The sequence below is a fragment of the Uloborus diversus genome, chromosome 4, assembly GCF_026930045.1.
Source record: "Uloborus diversus isolate 005 chromosome 4, Udiv.v.3.1, whole genome shotgun sequence".
In the NCBI taxonomy this organism is placed as follows: Eukaryota; Metazoa; Arthropoda; class Arachnida; order Araneae; family Uloboridae; genus Uloborus; species Uloborus diversus.
The window spans coordinates 110,810,889-110,833,556 of NC_072734.1; the positions used below are offsets into that span (position 1 = coordinate 110,810,889).

The window sequence follows — 22,668 nt, forward strand, 5'->3', positions numbered from 1 at the left end:
GATAACAACGACAGTAATCGAAAAGGAATAGAGATATATTTTTTTTCGTGTTGAACAGATAGACAATATGCAGAAGAAGTAAGCTAAAAGCAATCAATAACAAAAGAATTTCTAAAATACTGTATTCGGTGTTATATAAATAGCAAGATATGAAACATGAGAGTCCCAAAAATTTGCAATATGTTTCAGAAACGTGAGAACGAGAACCATGATTTTTACATTTTTGATGCTGGATGTAGCAAAGAGCTGAATTTAACATATCGTCGTTTCAGAGCAACAGTAAGACAACTAATCCCAAAAATATTACTTAGATGTCCTACCGTTGCTCTGAGGCAATGATATATTGGCATTCCTTCTCCCTACACCCTCTAATTTGTGGTTTGTAGCAACATTTTTCCAAATTTTCAAGATTTTCAAGCATTAGAAAATGAAACTTATTTTCCCAAGTATTTTTGTTTTGTAACGAATCATGCTAATTTTCGGAAGTTGGTGGCCCCTAACAAAGCGGAGGCCCTAAGCTATAGCTTGCTTAGCTTGTACGTAAATCCAGGCCTTTCATATGCATATATTGTGAGCCCACTTAATCAGGTAATAGATAAACGAATACCCCTTGTACAAGAACAGAACCTTCTGGATCCGAATATTTCCCCCATAGAGGTAGCGTTAAAGATCCCCGTTTGATTGAATTATTTCCTTGGAAAAATCCAATAAGACAGCCAAAATACAGCCTTTTGGAAATTATTGGCACTTTCAAAGAAAACAAAAGAAGAAGAAAGAAAGAAATGGGACCTTTTTGTAATTTGCAAAAGGTGATACAACGATGTTCCTAAAACACTTTAAGCAAGCACTCTCCATTATGAACTTTTTTAAAAAGCAATCTAGGGGAAGTGGCATCAAAACAAAGATTAATACATTCTTACATTTAAAAAAAAGATTTTTTATTTACGTTCTATAGTTCGTACATGTATGAGTAAAAAAAACTTTCACATGCACTTATAACACAAATGTTTAGTTAATGTATGATTTCTTGTTTATTGAGCTTTAAAATTGAAAGTTTTTTTGCCACCAACATTATCCAATTCTTTTCTGATCGATTTTTACGTTTTTTAGATTCGTCTTATAGTCCTATCGCGAACAAATGACACCTGTCAGTCATATTATGAGAAAACGAGTCAATTCCTTAAAATAGGTAGAGAAGGAAGACAGAATGTGTGCCATATTTTGGAGTGTTGAGCAATATTTCGGCGATATGAAAAAAAAAAAAAAAAAATCTTAGTATTTTTTTAATGTGATTATGTGATTATTTAAACCTGAAAGGTTAGTTGCAGCTGTAACTGCATTGAGTTGGAGAAAAAGTAAAAATGACAAACCTTGCATTATTTATTGCAACCCTACTCGAACCAATTTTCAGTTGAAATTAATTATAGGAGGCGTTGTTATCTCTAACCAATGGCTGCTGAAAGAAGTAAAATCAAGACCCACCCACTTACGTAGGTTGTGACCTGTCCAATGAGACATCTGCCTTTTCCTCACAAAATGAAAATGTTTCACCTCTTCGGCTATTTCTTTAAACTTCAAGGTGACGCATTCAATCTCTAGAACCAATGAGGAACTTTCAAATTCCGTTCCGATTTTCCTCTCCATATCGTCCCTTAACGAAAATGGGAAATTCTGAAACGAGGCGGACCAAGTGTCAACTTTTCGTGGACAGACTTAATTAAGTTGGTAAGGTAAAGAACATTTCACTGCATAATCTAATATCCCCGTCTGACATAATGACATAATATAATATGTTGGAACCTACAGTATTCGTTTAAGTGGAACCGTCAGTATGTTGATACTTCGGACATTTCGCGGCACCCCTAGCCTCTTCCTGCGGCACCCTGTTTGGGAACCCCCGCAGTGTGTAAACATGAAAAAAATTTAAAGTAGCAGCAATTGAAAGAACTTAGTGAAACACGTTTTTTGACACATAAATAATTTGCCCTCGTCCCCCTGCTGTCGAAGTATATGGTTTGGAATTTGGGCGGCATAAAAAAAAATCCCCAAATTTAGGTTGAAATGAACATTTTCAGTTGCTGCAGCTTCGTTAACATTCAAAAATGTCAAAGATCTAACCATTATTTCCAAAACCTACATTATCTTGCTAAGTTTAGCGACTTTCCTCAAAATGATGCTCGACTTCAAGACTTTATATTTCAATGAAGAAGGGACAAGGGCAAATGATTTATGTGTCAAAAAACATATTTTGCTGCGCTCTTTCAATTTCTTCTCATGTCCAAAAGTTTTATTATTTAACTATTCATAAGATTCTGTAGTAAGTATCACAATGTTTGTTCTGACGAAGAAACTTATGAAGAGAAACCCATGCTTTCTGAATTGCAATAAGTACTGCACTCATTTATTTGTAAACTATTGTATAGTTTTCCAAAACGAACAGAAATAGTTATTAAATTCATGCTATAATGGTTTCAGGGGCGGATACAGACTATCATTTTAGAGGGGGTCATGCTGAAAAATGACCCCCTCCCCCCCCCTCCTCTATGTGCGAAGCTACGGTGTTGTGTGCAAAAAGTTTCTGAAACTGCGTTGGTGTTAATAAAAAGCACCAAATTGGCGAGGAATAAAGCACCTAATACGACATAAAGGTCACCAATTAATTTCATAAGCAATAAAAGTAGGATTTCAATTATTTACTTTTTAAAATAAATTAATGAATTGAAAATATTATGAAATCGTTTACATTTTACAAAAAAGTGTTCGAACACATTGCGGGCAGATTATATTGTCGACAGTTTGGGAGGGGTCATGACCCCCATGACCCACTCCTTGTATCCGCCACTGAATGGTTTATTAACCTAGTTTAATGTTATCCTGCCATTTAGGGTAACTTTGAGTCTCGTTAGTAATGGGATGCAAAAGTAAATTATTTCAATAAAAATAGTGCGTTTTTAAGGCTAAATAAATAAATAAATAATGCTCTAAATGTTTAAAAACAATCCTTTGTTCTTCACAACATCACAAAGTTTCTACCCTTTGCAATGTAGTATACACTATTACAATGTAGGAAGAAGTTCAACAACTTCAATAGTAGTTTTCAAAAAGTGACTTCAAAATTGTGATGTTGTTCGCTGTGCACAAAATTACCAACTTTCCTTCACTTTTTTTTTTCGTAAAAGAAAGAGTAGGGAACTTATCTCATAACTTTGCCAGGAGAACGCAGCACTGAACCTTTTAACCTCTTATCTTTTGAAAAATAAAAAACGAAGTCAGTCCAATGTTCTAAAAAAAATTAAAGTGGCACAAAATTAACCGGTATATCGCTTAAAGTTTCTCGCACATACAAAATATTTCTTTTAAATCAAAGCAGCTAAATGGTTAATGCACAAATTTAATTTTTCTTCCTTAACGTAGGGTAAGTAGCATTAATTTTCCCCCGATATTTTTAATATAAATATAAAAAATCTTTTTTTTCGCTTACGTAGATAAAAAAAAAATAGTTTCATTCTTAATCAATCTGCTAAAGGTTTACGTCATCCCATCACCAACATAACTGTATGGTTTTCATGCTACAGTGATAAATGCGGAGGCCCGTGACGTCATTTAGAACTTAGAACATGGGCATTAGAAAATAGTACATTGTTGGCAGTAACAATACCTACAAACCTGGCTAATAAAAAAAAGAATAAAAGAGCCGGACGCAAAATCCTGTTTGGACTTTTTTGTTTCTTTTGCCAAGGTTAAAAGTATGGTCGCTTCTTCTACTGGGGCAAGGTTACTTCTGGTGACTGGTTTTACAACTCACACCTGATGGCAAGGTAGGGTCGAATTAAAATGATTCGGCGTGGATGTGTCTACTTTTTTTTTCCTGCTCGTCAAAAAAAAAGTATTTGGGACTCATATTTATACATGATTTAGAGAACTTATCCACATTTAACTTCATTTCTAAATGTCGCTTTTCATTTGTTATAAATGTTTTAATCATTCTTTTAACAAAACACCAAACAAATGGATTAATTTAATGAACAGAGACTACAAAATACTGTTAAAAGCATTAACTGTACACAGTGGCGTTTAGGGCGGTGGGGGTGGAAAGGAGGGTTGTAACCCATGAAAAGAAATTTTACAACAATACACCGCTAATAAATACTAATAATAATGGGGAGGAGGTGCGGGAGATCCGATCCGGGTGCCAGCCGTCTGGGGGGGGGGGGTGACACCTAAGGTGAAATTGAGTTTTTGAAAAATATAAAGATAAAATGCATTTTTAAGAATACAAATTTTAAAATTTTCCGGGGGGGGGGGGGGCGGTTCATCACAAATTACCGCTCCGGGTTAACAACAATAAAAAAAACTCTTCAAAAACTTTTATTTGTGTCTACCCTCTGCCGATATGTCTATCTACCCTTCAATTATCTATTTTTATATAACTATTTATCTTTCCATTTTCAATTTATATTTATCTATTTTTAGCTTTCTATCTCTTTTATTTATATCTATCAATTTGTATCTATCGATACATCTATTTATCTACGATTCATTTTCCTGATTTTTTAACTATCTATCTATCCATTTTTCGATTTACATGCCTATCCATTTCTACCTTTCTGCCTATCTCTCGATTTATGTCTTTATATTTATATCAATCGTTTATATCTATTTATCTACCATTCATTTATCTATTTTAACTATATCAATCGTTCTGTAATTTCTAACGTTTTTCGATTAATACTTATCCATTTTTAGCTGTCTATCTATCTCTCAATTTATTTATATCTATTTATATCTATTTGTATAAACATGTGTGTCTATTTATCTATTAATATCTATCAACTTATATCTATCTATTTATATCTATCTATCTATTTGCATGGGCATAAACTAAACAAAAATCCTCTTGAAAAATTTCTCTTTACATCATTGATTATGTACATTAGTTTAAAAGAGAAGAAGGTAAAAAAAAAGCAAAGATAAAACTTTGCTATGTCATTCAAATGTTTAGGAAAAAATTTTTGGATTTTGTTCCATTCTCCATATAATTTATTTATTTATTTTCTCTAACGAACGATCCAAAATCGTAAAACAGCTACAATAAATTTTACAGATTTTAAATTAAGAAGAAAATCACATATTCATTAAGGGGATGGTGGACCTTGAAAGCTTTTTCTTTTATTTTTTAATTTTGAAATATGAAACTGGGCATAAAAGTTAATAAGTTTATTAGCATGCAAAATATCAAGCAAAAAAATGCAACAAAAAAAAAATTAATTCAAATTAAAAATTTCGAAATTTAAAATAAAAATTTTAAAATGTTCCATGCAACTTAATTTTTGCTTTTTTCTCAAACAATTTGCATTTTATCAGAGAACAGAACATTGTCAAGAACTTTGGGCATCCATTTAAGGATTGGTCCATTATTAACTGCACAGTATTTTTTTTCCTGAAAAGCAATAGTTTTTGTTGCAAATATTACATAAAAATCGTAACTTTAACAGTTTTAAGCAACATAAAATTCTCTTAAACCTTAATGCATACCCAGTTTTATCAAACTACCACCAAAGTAGCATATTCTGAAATTTCAAGCATATCGAACAAAAATTCAGTCGCATAGAGCTAATTTCAATCTGTGTCAGCATCGAATTTTCCAATCCGAGATAAATGACGTTTAAGTCGAATATCACCTACATTTCATGATCTTCGTATTTTAATACCTCCCGAAAGATATTTTCAAGATGATTAATATTTGACATTAATACCAATGTAAGAATGTATTGAAGTTTAGTTAACATGTTTGACACTTCGTCTTATTTAGTTTTTCGACTTTGTTTACATGTTTTACAGCCACTTTAATCGAAAACACACACTGTTTACTTTTTTTTAAAAACGCATATAACTTCGCGATAAAACATCAGATCAACAAGAGGTTTTTTTCATACGATTCAGCACACTTCATATATTGTTACTTCCAAGGAATAAAAAATCATATTTTTGACCGATTTGAGCTATTTGGAAGGTCCACGGCCCCCTTAATCTAAAAATTAAATTGTGTTTTTTTCTGATAGATCACATTCTACTTCATGAATTTTCATCAGTTTTACATAAAAATCATTTAAGACTTCAGGTAAATAAACGCTCTTTACTCCTTAGCTGCTCAAATATTTTAACACTGAATGACAACAGGACACTTCTCTTTTCGAAAGAAGGAAAAAAAAAAAAAAAACGCTAGTATTGACCTATCTGTTCTTGGATCTCGGAATTAGCAAGTTCTATTTAGTTGTTACCCTGTGTACTTAAGAAAGTCTCTCCATCAGACAGACAGCAGTAAAATTTCTAAACCTGACTTTTGAGGGAAAATTATTTATGATACAAAACCACTTGTTCCTCCTCAGACTCAAAGGCAGGCTACTGGAAATTTTATGACCCACGGGTCACTCAGAGTTCTTTTTAATAATTTCAAGTGACCCACATGAGTTGCGAGGAGAAAGTATCATATGTAAAAGGGCTTTGAAGACATAAATATGAAACGAATACTTGAAGGATAGATTCAACTGAAAATAAGTAACAGTTAATGACAATGGGGTTGTTTCCTTCAATCAAAAGAACTACTTTTAGTCACTGAAATTGATAGAATAAGCAAAAAAAGAGAAATAATTATTACATGGAGCCAGAAAAAACTTTTATTTTCCCAACAGTTATTAAGAATTCAATTTTTTTTAAATGTCCGATTTTGGAACTAAGGCGCGGTCTTTATGACGTCATACGTACTTTGGCGCGCTACTCCATTGCCACTCTAAATGTTCACGCTTTGCTGTCAATCGCGCTGCCAGGTTATGATAATATACGCCGTGAGCTAATGGCATCAGTGAATGGCATTTCATCACTTGTAATGTCATGTACAGAAGCGTAAAAATGAATTTCAATCTGCGCACCGATTAAAATAACTGTTAAAAAATATTAAACTTTGTGAAAATATTTAAAAAATGGTTAAATCCTATGTTTTTAAGCATGCTCATTCAGAAAAAAAATACATTTGAAATTTCAGAAACAATCCCATTACAAAGATGTATTAACACACAACTATTCATTTCCGTTAAAAAGATTAAAATTTAAATTCAAAGATAAAACTATAAGTATAAATTTTTCATGTCAAAACGCAATTTCAAAGACTAACAAAAAAAAAAAAAAAAAGAGAAATAAGAATCTGAAAACAGTTTGGAAAACAAAGTTTGAAAAACACAAACAAAATTTTAAAATTCAAAATTTAACTTTCAGTTTTGAAATTTTGTTATTTTTACAGACTTTTAAAGTTTTTTAAAAAGAAAGTTATAAAAATAAAGAATGAGAGTTTCGTAGAAACCTTGATTCATCTTCATGGAACCCTTGGGTTTCGCGGAACACAATTTAAGAAACGCTGCTCTAAATTGTGCCTTTTTTCCTTCTCTTTACTTTCTTCTATATCTAATATATAGAAGAAAGTATTGGTCGTGCAAATTTTCGAATTTTGACGGATTCGAACGTTTTGAGGTGTACTGAGTTCATTTCGACTATTTTTGGAAAAAACGTCTGTCTGTATGTATGTATGTGTGTGTGTGTGTATGTGTGTCACGTCTGTGTGTGACTAGTTTTTTGTGGCCGCTCTACAGCAAAAACTACCGCATGAAATCGAACGAAATTTGGTACACATATGTGCCCCTATGTGAACTTGTGCCCATTGGTTTTTGGCGCGAATTCCTCCAAGGGAGGTGGAGCAATGGGACGTTTTTTGAGTTACGCGTGATTGCTATTCCTCAGGAAGTAACGGGCAGAATCATACAAAATTTGGTCCATATGTTGCCAGTGACAGGAACAGGTGCTGATTCAATTTTGGTGTCAATAACTCAAACGGGGGTTGAGCTATAGAACGTTTTTTGTCGTCAATTGTGACTGCTGTATCTCAAGAAATAATGAACGGAATGAAAGAAAAATTTATCGGCAAGTAGCCCTTAGTGGGTATAGAAGCTGATTTCATTTTGGTGTCAACAGCTAAAAAGGGGGTATCGCTATCGCCCGTTCTTTTTTTCCATTGTGAGTGCCTTATCTCAAGAAGGAATGCTACGTTCTGGTTGAAATTCGGAATATATGTGAATTCATATGTAAACAGGCTTTGGTTCAATTTTGACACCAATTTTTTTTTTTTTTTTTTTTTTGCGAATAAAAATAGCTTTATTAATGCAACAATAAGAAAGATAAATCGTAATAGATTGTCGTCTGCTTATTTCTCGTGATTTTAATTGTATGGAAATGATCGGAAATATTATCTCAATGATTTAAAATTTTTAACTGTTGCCATCCTATGTTTGTTAACAAATAAAATATTTGTAATTAATTCAAGCAAGGCTTTTAAAATAACTTTCAATTTTCGCTCTTTGCTTTGCTTTTGCAATAATTCAGACATTGGGATGGTCGTCAAGTTTTTGTATGTGTAATTTTGTTTTTGTTGGGAATATTGCTTCCTCGTCAAGCATGGGGAGGGATCAGAAAAAAAAGAAAAATATAGAAGAAAGTTTCGTGATGGCCACAACATACTAGTTTTTACAGAATTAATTAACATGCGAACTTATGCAAGAAGCAGATGAGTCTCTCCAAGTTTTCAATGGTTCGAACCACCAATCACATTGCTGGGTCTGCGGGTTGTTATCGTTGCCATTGGTTTAAATGAAATCTAGTAATTAAGTGAATCAATGGGAAATAAAACCGTTTTTAAAAGAAGAAAATGTTTAAAACATTTTGATTGAAATTTTTTTAACTTATTTCAGAAAATAATGATTTTATCATTTAATAATTTGGGATCGTCGGTTCATGTATTATTTAATTTCCATCAAAGCAAAAAGAAAGGACCTCAACGCTTAAACGTTTTCCTCGTTTAGTTTAAAATATTTGGTTCTTGCGAATTTGTCTCCCATGTGAATAACTAACTCCAATCTTCAAATCCAATGTCTCATAAATATTCAGTTAACTGCTGAGTGCCCATTGTTTACACAAGTATTGTAGCTCTAACCATGTCACAATTAATTAAAACTACTCATTCATGCCAGAACGTCATTTTTAACACGCTTTTATTAGCTTCACTTATACGTTTGAAAGTAACTCTGCTTTGGACTAAGAGCTAGTGGCTTATTACTGTCAATACATTTCACCACTTTATGAGCGTTTGTGGCAGAGCGGTCTAAGGCGTGGGTCTTCGCTGATGTTAACCGCCGGGAATCATTAGGCGTACGTTCTAATTCCGTCTACACCGAAATCAAATTTATAAACTTGAAACCCAATTTTCGCTCACTTTTTGTGTTCGGATTCTTTTAAAATTTGGAATGCAACCTCAGACCCGATGACAATGTAATATTCTATAATCAAATTAATTTATTAACGATAAGTTATCAGTTTATTCTCTAATTAATACGCTTTTATTAGCTTAACTTGTACGTTTGTGGGTCCAAGTTTCCTTTGGACAAATAGCCAGTGGCTTACTAGAATTACTTACAACGTACAAATCAGAGCTGTGGACAATGCTTGCACATGAATTTACCAGAAAGCATTCAAAATGTCTGATGAAAAAAATGCAATAGAATACTAAGATACATTCCATAATAAAAATCGAACACACGCACAACGATTTCATTTAAGAGTTACAAGTGTTAGCAATATTTAGTATCTAAATCTTATTTGAAAAATTAAATAATAGTTTAAAAAACTGAAAAAACACGCTTTTGTAGCAAAATGAACTAAAAAGTTAAAAATAATCTTTAGATGACAAGTATATAACGTGATTGACCAAACACTTAATTTTACTGTAATAGAAAAAAGCGTAGTGGGCTTCTCCCATCAGTTGTCTTAAATTTCTTCCACTTGTTATCCATGCAAAAATGTAAATAGGCAGCCCCCCATGCTTTTTTTATTACAGTAAAATTATGTGTTTGGTCAAGTATATAATTACTTTATATACTTGTCATCCAAATTTTATTTTTAACTTTTTAGTTCATTTTGCTACAAAAGCGTGTTTCTTTAGTTTTTTAAACTATTATTTTATTTAGCTGTTAGCATTTTCTCAGGCGGTTATAAAACCTGTTGTTCAAAGTACCGTTTAAGCAGTGTGATAGCAGTTCGTCCGTATTTTTTATATTTCTTTGAAACTTAATGATTCATTTAGGTAACTTTTCTTTCAGTTTCTCCTGACAAGTCAAACGAAGATTCTATCTTGGCTGTGCAAAGCATCGACTTCCATATCGAAGACAATGTTACTGAACATTTTACGGGAGATTATGATATCGTTCAATCCGAACCTGGAGTCCTGGTCATTAGGAGGGGTTTCCCATTTAAACTTGGAGTCACATTCCATCGTGGATATGACAAGGAGAAAGATGTCGTTTGTCTCGTTTTCACTGCAAAAGGTATGCGTCTCTAAAAAAGACTTTTGGTCGGATAACAAGGTTTTTTTTTCTTCTTCTAAATATCGAGTCTTCACAAAATAAAAATGCAATTACCAAATGTGTGGAGTGGACACATACGCAAAAACAAATCGTTACGAATGGATTTAGTCCTCAAACGTGAAAAATTTTGTTTTTTGTTGTTTTCAACTTAAGACTAAATATCGTGTTTTCACTCTATTTACAAAACAAAAATACAATTACCGAAGGTTGGACATTCTGCAAATCGTTGCGAATGGATTCAGTCCTCAAATGTTTAACTTTCAACCAAGACTTAATTTGCCTGTTTTTCTAATTTTCAACCAAGACTTAATTTATACTTCTTTTTCTTTTTACCCGACTATGTGACGCAAAGGAGGGTAAAGTCCTGGTTTTCTAGGAACGAATGCTGATCTTCGACGTCGCTCCTCGCCGTGACGCTGAAACCAAAGTGAAGTGCATTCCGGCGTGGCTTTTTACGACGTCAATTTAGCTCGGGCGCGCATGCGCAGAAGAATCAAGTTTTCCCCTTGGCGAAGAGCGACAACGACGATCGGCGTCTTCGCTCCTAGGAAACCAAGGCTTAATGTGTTTATGAGTCTATGTATGTATGTTTGTTCCAATGTGGCGTTGCACATGCCAAACCCCTTGGCCGATTTTGGTTAATCTTACGTCAATCGATTTGTCTTAACACTGGGAGTGTCACTAAACACATGACAGTAATCAAAATCCATCATATCAACAACCAGTCACCATATTGCCAGTTCGGAATGTTGTCGCAAGCTACCTGCGTGCGGCTCAGCGTGCGACAAATGCAAGTAGCGTTTTTACTGCCTGAATTTTTTGTTCACATCTACTTATTTGATTTTCATCTCTAACATGTTGCATTTGTTTTTGACGTGATTCCTCCCCCCCCCGAAAAAAACCAGACTGCGTAAAAACCAAAAAAAAAACTAAAAAGAAAAATATATAAGCCCAGTAGTTTAGAATTTTATTAAGTATTACTGAATAACTACTCCATTGAAATAGTTTTATAATCGATACACAAATTCGTCAAATCATAAATTCAAAAGCAGAATAGAAGGATCAACAGTCGGGGCCCATTCTTTTTTAACCAATCAAAGAATCCCGTAAAATTTTAATGGGCTCCGACTGTTGATCCTTCTATTCTGCTTTTGAATATATGATTTGTCTTATGTGTGTATCGATTATAAAACTATTTCAATGGAGTAGTTATTCAGTAATCTTTACTAATAATAAAGCTGAAAGTCTCTCTGTCCGGATCTCTCTCTGTCTGTCAGGATCTCTCTCTGTTTGGATCTCTGTCTGTCAGGATCTCTGTGACGCGCATAGCGCTTAGACAGTTCGGCCGATTTTCATGAAATATGGCACAAAGTTAGTTTGTAGCATGGGGGTATGCACCCCGAAGCGATTCGATGTGTTTCTTTTTCTATTCCAATTTTAAGAACAAAATTATCATAAGATGGACGAGTAAATTACGAAATTATTATAACGTGGAACCGTAACATGAGCACAAGCCAATTGGCGAGAAAATTCACCATACAATATTTGTAAATATACAGGCGAACCAAAAGACCTTTTAATTTTCTATTACGGGCAAAGCCGTGCGGGTACCACTAGTACTTAATAAAATTCTAAACTACTCTGGGCTTACATATTTTTCTTTTTTTTTTTTGATTTTTACGCAGTCGGGTTTTTTGTTTTTATTTAATAATTATTTTTTATTTTACATTTTTTAGTTAATTTTCATTGACTTAGTTATTATGATCATAAGACGGTAAATTTCGCAATCTTGTCATTTTATTGAAAAAGTTTATATCGTGAGGATTATTAAGTAACTTGCGGTGGTCTAAACTACTGATTATTAGTCCCTCTAGGGACCTTACTCAACTTAAAGCTGCATATGCTTGACCTTTAGAAAAAATGCGGGAACATAAGTCAACCACAGCTATATTAACAGCGTGGAAAAGTCTCCCCCCCCCCCCCGACAATCAAATCTTTCCCCCAAAACTAAAAAAGCCCGCCAAGAGTACACGTCACGAAACTCAGTCCCCTGAATCACGGCAGAAACAAATGCAACATGTTAGAGATGAAAGTCAAAAATTAGTAGATTTAGTAAACAAAAGGGGTTTATAGCCAAGGGGTTTAGCCTGTACACGTAGGAACAAACATACACACATCATAGACTCCCTCCTTTTCGTCGCGCACGCGCAGTCGGGTAAAAACATTCCTTTTTCAGCCAGTAATGAATAAGTTATTAAAAATGTCAAATTTTAATAACTCTAATCTGTGCTGAAATCGGTTTCCATGGAAAAAATATCCCGCTAAACCATGGGGAATATATCTGAGCGTCAACGTTGTGTTGCCCTAAATAATTGAAACAAAATTTTACTGTTTTCAGTAAACAACACTTAAAGCAACTACTTTTGCTTTCATTTACTGAATTTTCCCTATAGGAACGGTTACATATTTTAGGAAGAAAAGTATTTTAACTCCCTTTAAAGTATGATTGAGTTTGATTCTTTCTTTTTTTTTAACCCCCGATGTTTCTGCGGCTGCCCTGTCACAGTAAAAATACGTATCATTTAATTAAAACTGTAAAATTTTCTGTGAAATACGTTGTAGAATTTTGAAAATTTCTTATTTGAAATATTTGTTTATTTACTTAGATGCCACAAATCCATCATACGCACAAGGTACCATGATCTTCTGTCCAGTTGTGCCCTCAGATAATTTAGTGCTGCCATCTGACGGATGGCAGTCCAAACTCTTGAGCGTTGGAGAAGATAATTCGATACAAATCGAAGTGAGTTACACTTACGTCACTATTAAAGTCTAAGTGGAAAAAAATTTCTGAAGTTTAATTACCGCACAATTTTTAGGTAACTCCCACTCCAACTTGCATAGTCGGAGAGTGGATTGTCGAAGTCGATACAAAAGTGAAAAAGGAACGGGAAGAGCAAGCTAAGTCTTTGAGGCACACATCCAAGCAACCAATTTATATATTATTTAATCCTTGGTGCAAACGTAAGTATATTATTTTGATTCTTTATTCAAATATTGTATTGAAAAAGGTTTGTATTTATCCTGCACGCTTTAGGAATCGTTTGGTGTTAAGAGATTCTTGGAATAGTTACAAGTTTTGGATTTTTACCCAAAACAAATTCACAGGTTTTGCATGTTTAAAAAGGAAAAGCGATTTGTGTTTTCACAATTAAAAAAATATTTTGTAGTTAATTCAAAAACTAATGAATTTAGTCCAAACACTGAGTGGATGAAATTTTTAAGAAAATTGGGGCTAGGGCTGGGGCTCTCCAACTTTTCCGACTCGCGGCACCTTTTAAAGAATTAGTATTTTTCACGGCACCCTCGTCTATCTCTATTATAAACATATTAAAAATCCATCCGTGGTTTGGAAGTCTTATTAAACAAATATATTACAGATACAGCAACAACCAACTGACTTTGCTGGAGAATGAAACTGTACAAGTTTTGTTTCCAAAATGTTCGATACATGGACCTTTCGTATTGCGACAGATATCAGGACTCAAGTCTAATTCCAGTTTCACTCGCTGTAACATGTCACGGTCAATGTTAGAAAATGCGGTTGGGATCTTTTGGCAGAAATCTTGCAAATCTCGTCGCTCAGTGGGCACGAACTCGCAATCTCTGATGTAACACCATAAAAAAAATTGCTTGGAGTTAGATCCGGAGAGCAGGGTGACGACTGAAGAAAGTGATTGTCGCCGTCAGAACCTCGTCTTCACATTCACTAAAAATGGTTTTAAAAAATATCATTTTCCATTTTTCTCGAAACAGTTGAGTTGTAGTTATAGTATTCACCCCACGGTGCAAGGAATACAGTGAATTTTCGTTACAACAAATACCAATGTAATGAAATATCCGTTTCAACGAAATAATTTTCAGACTTGATTTACTTTCCATTGCAAGGCTTAGGTTACATTACAGTGAAACTCCCGGAACAGCGAACAAAATTTGCGTCTCCTTGAAGTTTGTCGTAACGGGACTTCAATGTAGTACTTCATTGAAATTGGATGGTTTACAGCTCGTTTTACGTGAGAGATTTCAGTGTTAATTTGTTTACGAATTATATGTTTTCTGTGATTATAACAACTGTCTTTAACTAAGCAAATAAACTGATAATTTCAGAGGACACCGTATACATGAGTGAAAGTGAACACAGGAAAGAATATGTTCTTAATGAAGGAGGTCTGATTTGGAGAGGAACAAATAATAGGCTGAGACCTACAGTTTGGAATTATGGACAGGTATACCCATTATTTAAAACTCAGAACATTTCAAATTTCTCTTTATTATCCCTTCTGAGGCACAGTGGCTCCATTTGAGGCCCTCTAGCACTTTACTTTTCTTTCAGCCAACTAACGCAGTGGCTTCGTTAAATGAAATGAAAGGTTATGTTCCTTAAACTAAATCATTGTGCCTCAAAGGATTATATTGCAACATCACTTTGAAAATGTTTTTGGGATATGAACAATATTTTGTTTAAAGTTTTTGTCAGATGTCTTTTCATCCATAAGCTCATTACTTTTTACATTGAAAAAGGCGTTCTCTATCACGCCGAAACACAAGTCTGCAATAATCTGCAATTTGTGCTTTTTTGACGTTGTTTTTTATTACTTTACTGTTCAGCACAAAGGAATTTATTTATCTTAATATTCCTATTTGTATCTCGATCCATATCAGCAATCATTAAAGTATCTATTTTATACACCATAGGTTTTTTTAATTTATTTAATTGTTTATTTTTTGAATGCATTTGTTACAGAAGAATAATTCTCAGTACAATTTAAGTATTTTGTTTCTGCTTATATAAGCATCCTTTTTTTTCTTATTGCAAAGATTATTTACTATATGAGTTTTATTCCCAAATTGTTTTAACATTTCTCTACAATTTTAAACTAAAAGAATTTTTTTAAAAAAAAGCATATGTTTTTGTTGTTCTAAAGTACCTCTTTACAAAAAATGCTTTTAGCTATAAGATATTAACTCGACTTTTGTTGTAATCAATTATGAATCAATTAGCAAACAATTACGCATACTAAATACTTTACTTGAAATATATTCTGTAATTTATATGCCAGTTTAGATTTTTAATGCTAACTTGGTGTACGTTTAGATTAAATGTACATATTTTTTAGAAAATAGTAGCGTACTGAGCTTGAATTCATTTTTTTTTTCAGTTTGAAAAAGACGTTCTTGAATGTTGTTGTTATTTATTGGGCCATATTTCAAAACTTTCAATCGTGTCTCGAGCAGATCCAGTCAAAGTTGTGCGACATATATCTGCTGTGGTAAGTAATATAAATACTTGATCACCCATACAAGGTATTTGCGGTCGAAATTTGTATCCCTACTGTAAAAATAAAAGCCATGTAAAAATTGACATATTCGTCATATAGAGCCTTTTCGGACGAAAAAATTGAGATAGCGACTTAAAAACGCATAATCTTTCGCAGTGATGCTCCCATCAATTTTTTTGAGGGTATACTCCCAGTAATTCATTACGCACAATATGTGTATGCGATCATATACATTAGGGTGGGCCGAAAAAACATTTTTTGGAAATCTGTTGTCGGATAGTGCGGAAAAGTTGCTATATGGGCCCGATATTACCCATAAAAAATTTCGCTAAATTTGTTTAATATTTAGCCGGCGCTATTTGACCTTGAAAAACTGAAAAAAAGGGCAAAAATGCACTTTTTTCAAAAAAAAAAAAAAAAAAAAAAAAAAAAAAAAAAAAAGGAGAGGGGGGGGGGGTTAAAAATAAAGGTTTGAAGCTAGTTTCAGCAAATATTAGAAGTATCTGTCAGTGAATTAGTTGAAATCCTCAAAGACTTTTATACATTTCGTAGAATATTTAGCTATGCTCCACACTTGGGAAAAATGAAAAAAAAAAAAAAAAAAAAAAATTAAAGTAGTTTTAAAATAAGTAAATACTGAAATGTTACGCAATACGTTATTTAGAAAAAAACAGTGAAAATTCAATCAATTTTATGCGACATTTGTACGCCAATTTTAAAAAATGCACACACTCAAATAAAAAATAGTTACATAAGATGCTAATTTTTTAATCTTCGGTTCCAATTGTTTCTCCTGGATAATAAACGGCGCTCAACTGCTTCTATTAGTCCTAAGATTATGTTATAACTATGTTATATATGTTTGTCAAATAGAGCGCTTGAGTATTAAAAAAAATGTGAATCCTCTGAAGTCTTTTAAACGGGAGCCGGACATTTCGAATGTTATTGCATTATTATCTTTGTTTTGGTAGACAACACGGCTGTTACGTAGAAACGTGCGAAAAAGAAAGTAACGCGAGCAAGCACAAGTAGTCTTCTATTTGGACCTGGAAGAGATTTGTCTCCTTCCGATGCTTTATTTCTTGCAACATATGAAGGCATTATCAAATGTTATCAAATCACTAAGATGCAAATAAAGGGAGAAGGAAGTAAGCAACCATCTTCAGCAAGTGTGGCCGCTGCAGTTGCAAAAAAAGTTATTGATATTTGGGGGCGTGCTTCCCTTCCTCTTGTTTCGATAAGAAGAGTGATTGCCATGATTTTATCTTATTATTCTAAATATAATAGAGCAACAAAAAATGCTAAAAATATAAAGACGCAACTTTTACAATCAAAGCTAGGCAAATTTAAAGCAGAGGCTACGACTTTGTTTGACGTTTGTGCCTGCAAATGCGCAGATTTATATTCGTGTAATTGCAGAAAAAAGCAAAAGTCCCTGATAGAGAAAAACAATTTCTAATTGATCAAAGGACAGTAAGAAAAATGGCTATTGGAAAAGTGGATAAGGTAACAAATAATGCATATTTCGCTCATCCTGAACAGCTACTGTTGACAATGTTGTTTGACTCAAGAAAATACATTCGGGAATTAGCTGTTAGGTGAATTCTAAACTCTAGAAATAAGAAGACGAAGAGCTTGGATGGTTACGATTTTTTAAGCGTCCTAAACTCAATTTTGAAGCCATTGATTATGTTGATTTAGTTCATTGGGCAAACTGTGTTGCAACAGAGCCACTTCTTACAATGCATCTAAAAGACCAACAATTAAAAGAAATGTGCAAAGAACAGCCTACAGCTGTTTCGAGAAATTTCCCTGTCCCACGGAAGCTGTGAAACGTTGTGTGAAACTAATAACCGAAGCTGTAATATAAGTTCATGTTGAAACTGCACAAGATGGATACATTCGTGCCAAACTTCAAACTAGGAAAGAACTTCAATCATTTGATAACGAGGGACAATATTATTCCAAAAAATAATATTCATTATGCATGAGGTATAAATCAAATTTGAAGATTTCTTTTTCCAAATTTTATTATCTTTGTATGTAATTCTAGAAAATGTATGATATTATTGCGCGATAATAGTTACTATGATTAATAGTGCTATTTAATTAATTAGTCTATGATTTAATTTTGAAAAATAATTTTCACAAAAGTTTTTAAAAAAATTCAATATTTTTTCATTTTTCTCCAATTTTTTGATGTCCGAAAGGAGCGGTTAAATGATCATTAAAATCAATGAAACATTTTATGGGCTCGAACTGGATCACTATATAACATTTTCGGTGCATTCCAGCAAAATATTTGGAATTTAGTTTTTTTTTAAAAATTTCGACAAAAATTCATTTTTCTTTTTTTTCGTTTTTTTAGTGTCAAATAGCGCCGGTTAGATATTTTTTAATATCCAAGAAATTTTTTGTGAGTGCTAACTAGCTCATCATGCAACTTTTGCGCGCTATCCAAAAATTGATTTCGAAAAAAAAATTTTTTCGGCTTATTTCGGCCCACCCTAATATACATAATACGTCATAATACGAAGATTTTTGAAGCTTGAGGGTGTACGCTATATGTCTAAAAATGTTTGGGAGTATACGGCGTATATGGAGTAGACCCTATGAGAACACCCCTGATTTTTCGTAGCTCTAAGTGCTAAATGGTCGTACAAAGTTCCAAGAAGTTAAGTTAGTTATGAATTTCAGAATACAGTGGGCCCTCATTTTGCGCCGGGTTACGTTCTACAGAAATGCCGAGTAAATCAAAACCGTGTAAATTAAGACTTAATAGTAGTGTTAAAATAAGGGTTACGTTCCATAGACAAAATAAATACTTTATTCTGGGGATGACTAACTATACAAAAAGCTCAATGTGTACTTATATCGATATAAATGTACCACATGCATAAAGAACACATAAATTAATTTTGTGTTTATAAAAAGCAGCTGGTTGTGATAGTCTTTTGGCAGTCATTAGGAATATTTCTCTTTAGTTCTTTGCAGAGCATTAACGCATCCATATTCCATTGTCACTTCCATGATAGAATCTTCCTTCACTAACAAATCAGAGAGATCATTGGCTGTTGTCAAGGACTAGATCAAAATTTTCAATGTGAACGTTTTTAGTTGTGTGTCATCGATTTAGGTATCCTCGTTGGTTTTGTCTTCCTTTGTCACTCCAAAAGTTCTTCTTCCAGTAATTTCTGAACGGTGTGAGTTTAATAACATTACTTCTGGAAAGAGCTCTGGAACCAATCGCATAAAATGTCTCCAGTGGCCCAAGCTCGATTATTAGCACGCCAAAATGCAGTTTATTACGTGTAATCTGCAATCTCAGGAGTTAGAATGTTAAAAGATGAGAAAATTTTGTCTGTTTGCATTGCCGCATTCGCGTAAAATAAAATGAAGATCTCAAATTTTGAACCACGTATGATCAAAACCACGTAAAATAAACCCGCGTAAAACTAGAATGTACTGTATTTTAGCATTTCATATTGTCTGATTTTTCAATGTTCTTTTTAACCTCGATATTCTAGGTGAACTCTCCAGACGACAACGGAGTGTTAGTTGGTAACTGGTCAGGTGACTATGGTGGTGGCCAAGCTCCTACATTTTGGGGTGGAAGTGTGGCGATACTACAGCAATATTACAAAAACAAGAAGCCAGTTAAGTATGGTCAGTGCTGGGTCTTCTCCGGTGTTGTAACAACAGGTACGTCCCCAAATATTTTAAACAATAATATAATTAAGAAACCATAACATTATACTGCAAGTTAATGCCTCTGTAATTTTCATCGCAATTGAAAATAGTATTTGAAAAACATTGAAACTTTTATTAACGATTTAATACAGAATACATTAAGTTTACTTCATATCACTCCTCAGCATATCGAGCCTACGAGGAGAGCCCAGTATACTTACAAACGAAATAAACTTGATCATTTTAACTTCATATACAGACGTGAATAAAAATGACTCGTTTATTGAAATTTGAAAAAAAAAAAAATGCTCTTAAAAGATGCACTTCTAAAAAAACAGAAAACCAAAGAGAGGGAGAGAGAGAGAGAATGAAAAGAAAAGGAACGTATAGCTTTATACTAGGGTAACGACCCCAGTAATTGACACTTTAAGAGTTTGTCTATAAACTGACCCCTGTTTTCATTCCTTAGAGAAAAAGTATTCACTTGCAAATATTATTGCATCAAAGAAACAGATCTTAGTTCACTAAAAGCAAAAATATTTGAATAGATATTTTTATAAAAATGTATGTATAAAAAGTTACCAAAATCACCAGTAATTGGCACCTGATACCCCAGTGTATAACATCTTGTGATCCAGTGATTGGCACACATTTATAGAAGTGGAAAATCACTTTATTTTTTACTTTTAGATTACATACAAATTTTATCATCATTAAAACATAATTAATGTAGGTTTTAAGTAGGTAATTTTACATAAATTAATGATAAATCACACATCTTGAAGTTGAAAAAGTATTTTAGAGAAATAAAAATAAGTTTGGAGTGTTACATGGAAAAAAATATCGAGATTATTGCTGTTTCATCAATCGGTATGCTGTTTTGTTTTTAAGAATTGTATAGCTGTTTCCACAGAAAAAGAAACATTAACCGATGATAATAAGGGACCATAAAAAAGAAACTATTCTCTACATTCGCAATCTCAGACTGTGATGGTCAATCCACTTGTTTTTTTATTGTTTCTCTTGAAAATTTTCCAGTAGATTTTGCGGGATTTAAATCAATAGTACAACCTATAAAATATCGTAATTGCAAAAGTATCAGAAATCAAACTAGTGAAACATTGCACAACAAATTAGAGACTATTGGTGCACATACCAGGGGACTAGCAAAACTAAAGCACCATTAGTTGGCATTCATCACTACTTCAAAAATCCAAAAAGGGACAAAAACGTACTTCTACCCACTTAAAAGTAACACCTTCCAACTAAACAAAACTCTTGACGACAAAAATTTAGAATATATTTTTAGTCAGATTTTAATGGATTGATGTGCATGCTTTCCTTAAGCCATAGACGAAACTTTTGCAACAAAAATGTCTGAATTTGACACAAGCCACAATTGCTTCTCTTTCCTTTATACTGCTACCATTTAGTAACGTGAATTGAAGTTGTAATAAAGTAAATGTACATTCAGGTTGGTATATAGCAAAAGTGCACATATAGGGGGGGAAGTGGGGGCTCAATCCCCCTGCCCCCTAGAAATGAGAACTTTCTTGCTTTTAGTACTATTTTCTTTGCGAAAATGTAAAAAACATTTCTTCTCCTGCCATTAATGAATAAGTTATTAGAATTGTCAAGTTTTTATAACTCTAATCTGCACTGAAATTGGTTTCCATAGGGAAAATATCCCGCTAAACCATGGGGAAAATATCTGAGACCCCCCTTAAAATTTTGAATATGGGCGCCCATGGTATATATTCTTCTACTTTTAAAAATTTGGAAATGAATCTTATTTTAAGACATTTTTTTTGGAAGTGCCAATCACTGATGACCTGCCAATTACCGTTGATGTTACCCTATTACGACCCTGTTCCAGGAAAAATCGGTAACATTCAGCTTTGAATTGATGTACTAACTGCTTTCTCAAACCGTCTTGGTTTGTAGAATTTCTATTCGAAAACGGTTAGAGGGAAGAGGTATCACACCAATCCGAAACGGAATACAACCGTTTTTTTTTTTTAGAATAGGGCCATTAACCATCTTCCACTCGAATTTTACCCCTCCATAGCTATTACTATATTTCCTTCACTCTTTAACTCGCGAGTTCAATTCATACGCATAAAAGTAAAGCTTTAATTGTAGTAAGATTTGCTTTTTACTTTTCAGTTTCAACTTTCTTTTTTCAATAGTTAATTCTGACACCCCTCCATTGAACTTTTGAGTGCAGCGTACATCTCATGTTTGAGGATGTAGGCACGACTTTGACCAATTTCCTAAAACTAAAAATCGTAGCCACGGGTGCGACGACAAATGCAAATATGAGTCGTTAAAATCGCTCTAGTCATTTAAGAAAACTTGTGAATGGAGAATTTTGGAGTTTTTGTTGGGTATTTTGTTAAAATTGGTAAACAGAATAATACAATGTTAGCGTAAAAGAATATTTCAGTTTTAAAAATTTATATTTCATAAACTATTACACTTACCTCTATAAATGATACATAAAGATAAACTGTCCAAGTTTTTTTGAACGCAGGTAACTACTTAAACGTGCTCGTTCTGCACTAGCGCAGCCAGAAACTTCGGGTTTTTTTAGCGACAACAGTCCTTACACGTGAATTAACTACTGTATTAAAATTGGCAACAATGTTAAAACCAAGACCTTAAAACTAAGTTAGTGCCCCTTTGCTGCGGCACTAACTGGATTGGCCGTGCAGGCGATGACAAGTTACACTTTATGCGTTGGCAGCCAGATCCTCAAACCTAATCCCATGTCATTTTTTTATGGGCTTTCGTTAAAGACTGTTTATACACCACCATTGCCTTTAACATTGCAAGAATTGAAAGATCACATCTGTTCAGCATTACGACAAATTGACAGTGAAACACTCCAAAATGTACGTTATGGATGTGTGTTGCGTTACGAAAGGCACACACATCGAACATTTGTGAGTGAAAAGAAACTTGGACAGTTTATTTTTATGTATCATTTACAGTGCTAAGTGTAATAGTGCTAAGTGTAATAAAATAAATTTTTAGAACCGCGATATTGACGAAATACACCGCCAGCTCAGTCAATTCCAGCCGAATACTGCAGTTTCGTGCTTATTATAGCACTCATTAGCCCGGCATAGGAGTGACTGAGCTGGAGGTGGAAAACTTCTTACGGAAGCCTAGAG

The 22,668-nt window shown here is 33.5% G+C and overlaps 1 protein-coding gene across 1 annotated transcript in view; it reads left to right on the plus strand.

The window, feature by feature from the left end:
* Positions 1-10,205: 10,205 nt before the first annotated feature.
* The window catches only part of LOC129221404 (annulin-like), a 28,936-nt gene continuing 16,473 nt past the window's right edge, over positions 10,206-22,668 (plus strand). Inside the window, exons 1-6 of the mRNA XM_054855884.1 lie at positions 10,206-10,424; positions 13,130-13,266; positions 13,343-13,487; positions 14,631-14,749; positions 15,683-15,793; positions 19,330-19,504. Coding sequence (XP_054711859.1) covers positions 13,162-13,266; positions 13,343-13,487; positions 14,631-14,749; positions 15,683-15,793; positions 19,330-19,504 — 655 coding nt within the window. The 5' untranslated portion in view covers positions 10,206-10,424; positions 13,130-13,161. The remainder of the gene's footprint in view (positions 10,425-13,129; positions 13,267-13,342; positions 13,488-14,630; positions 14,750-15,682; positions 15,794-19,329; positions 19,505-22,668) is intronic.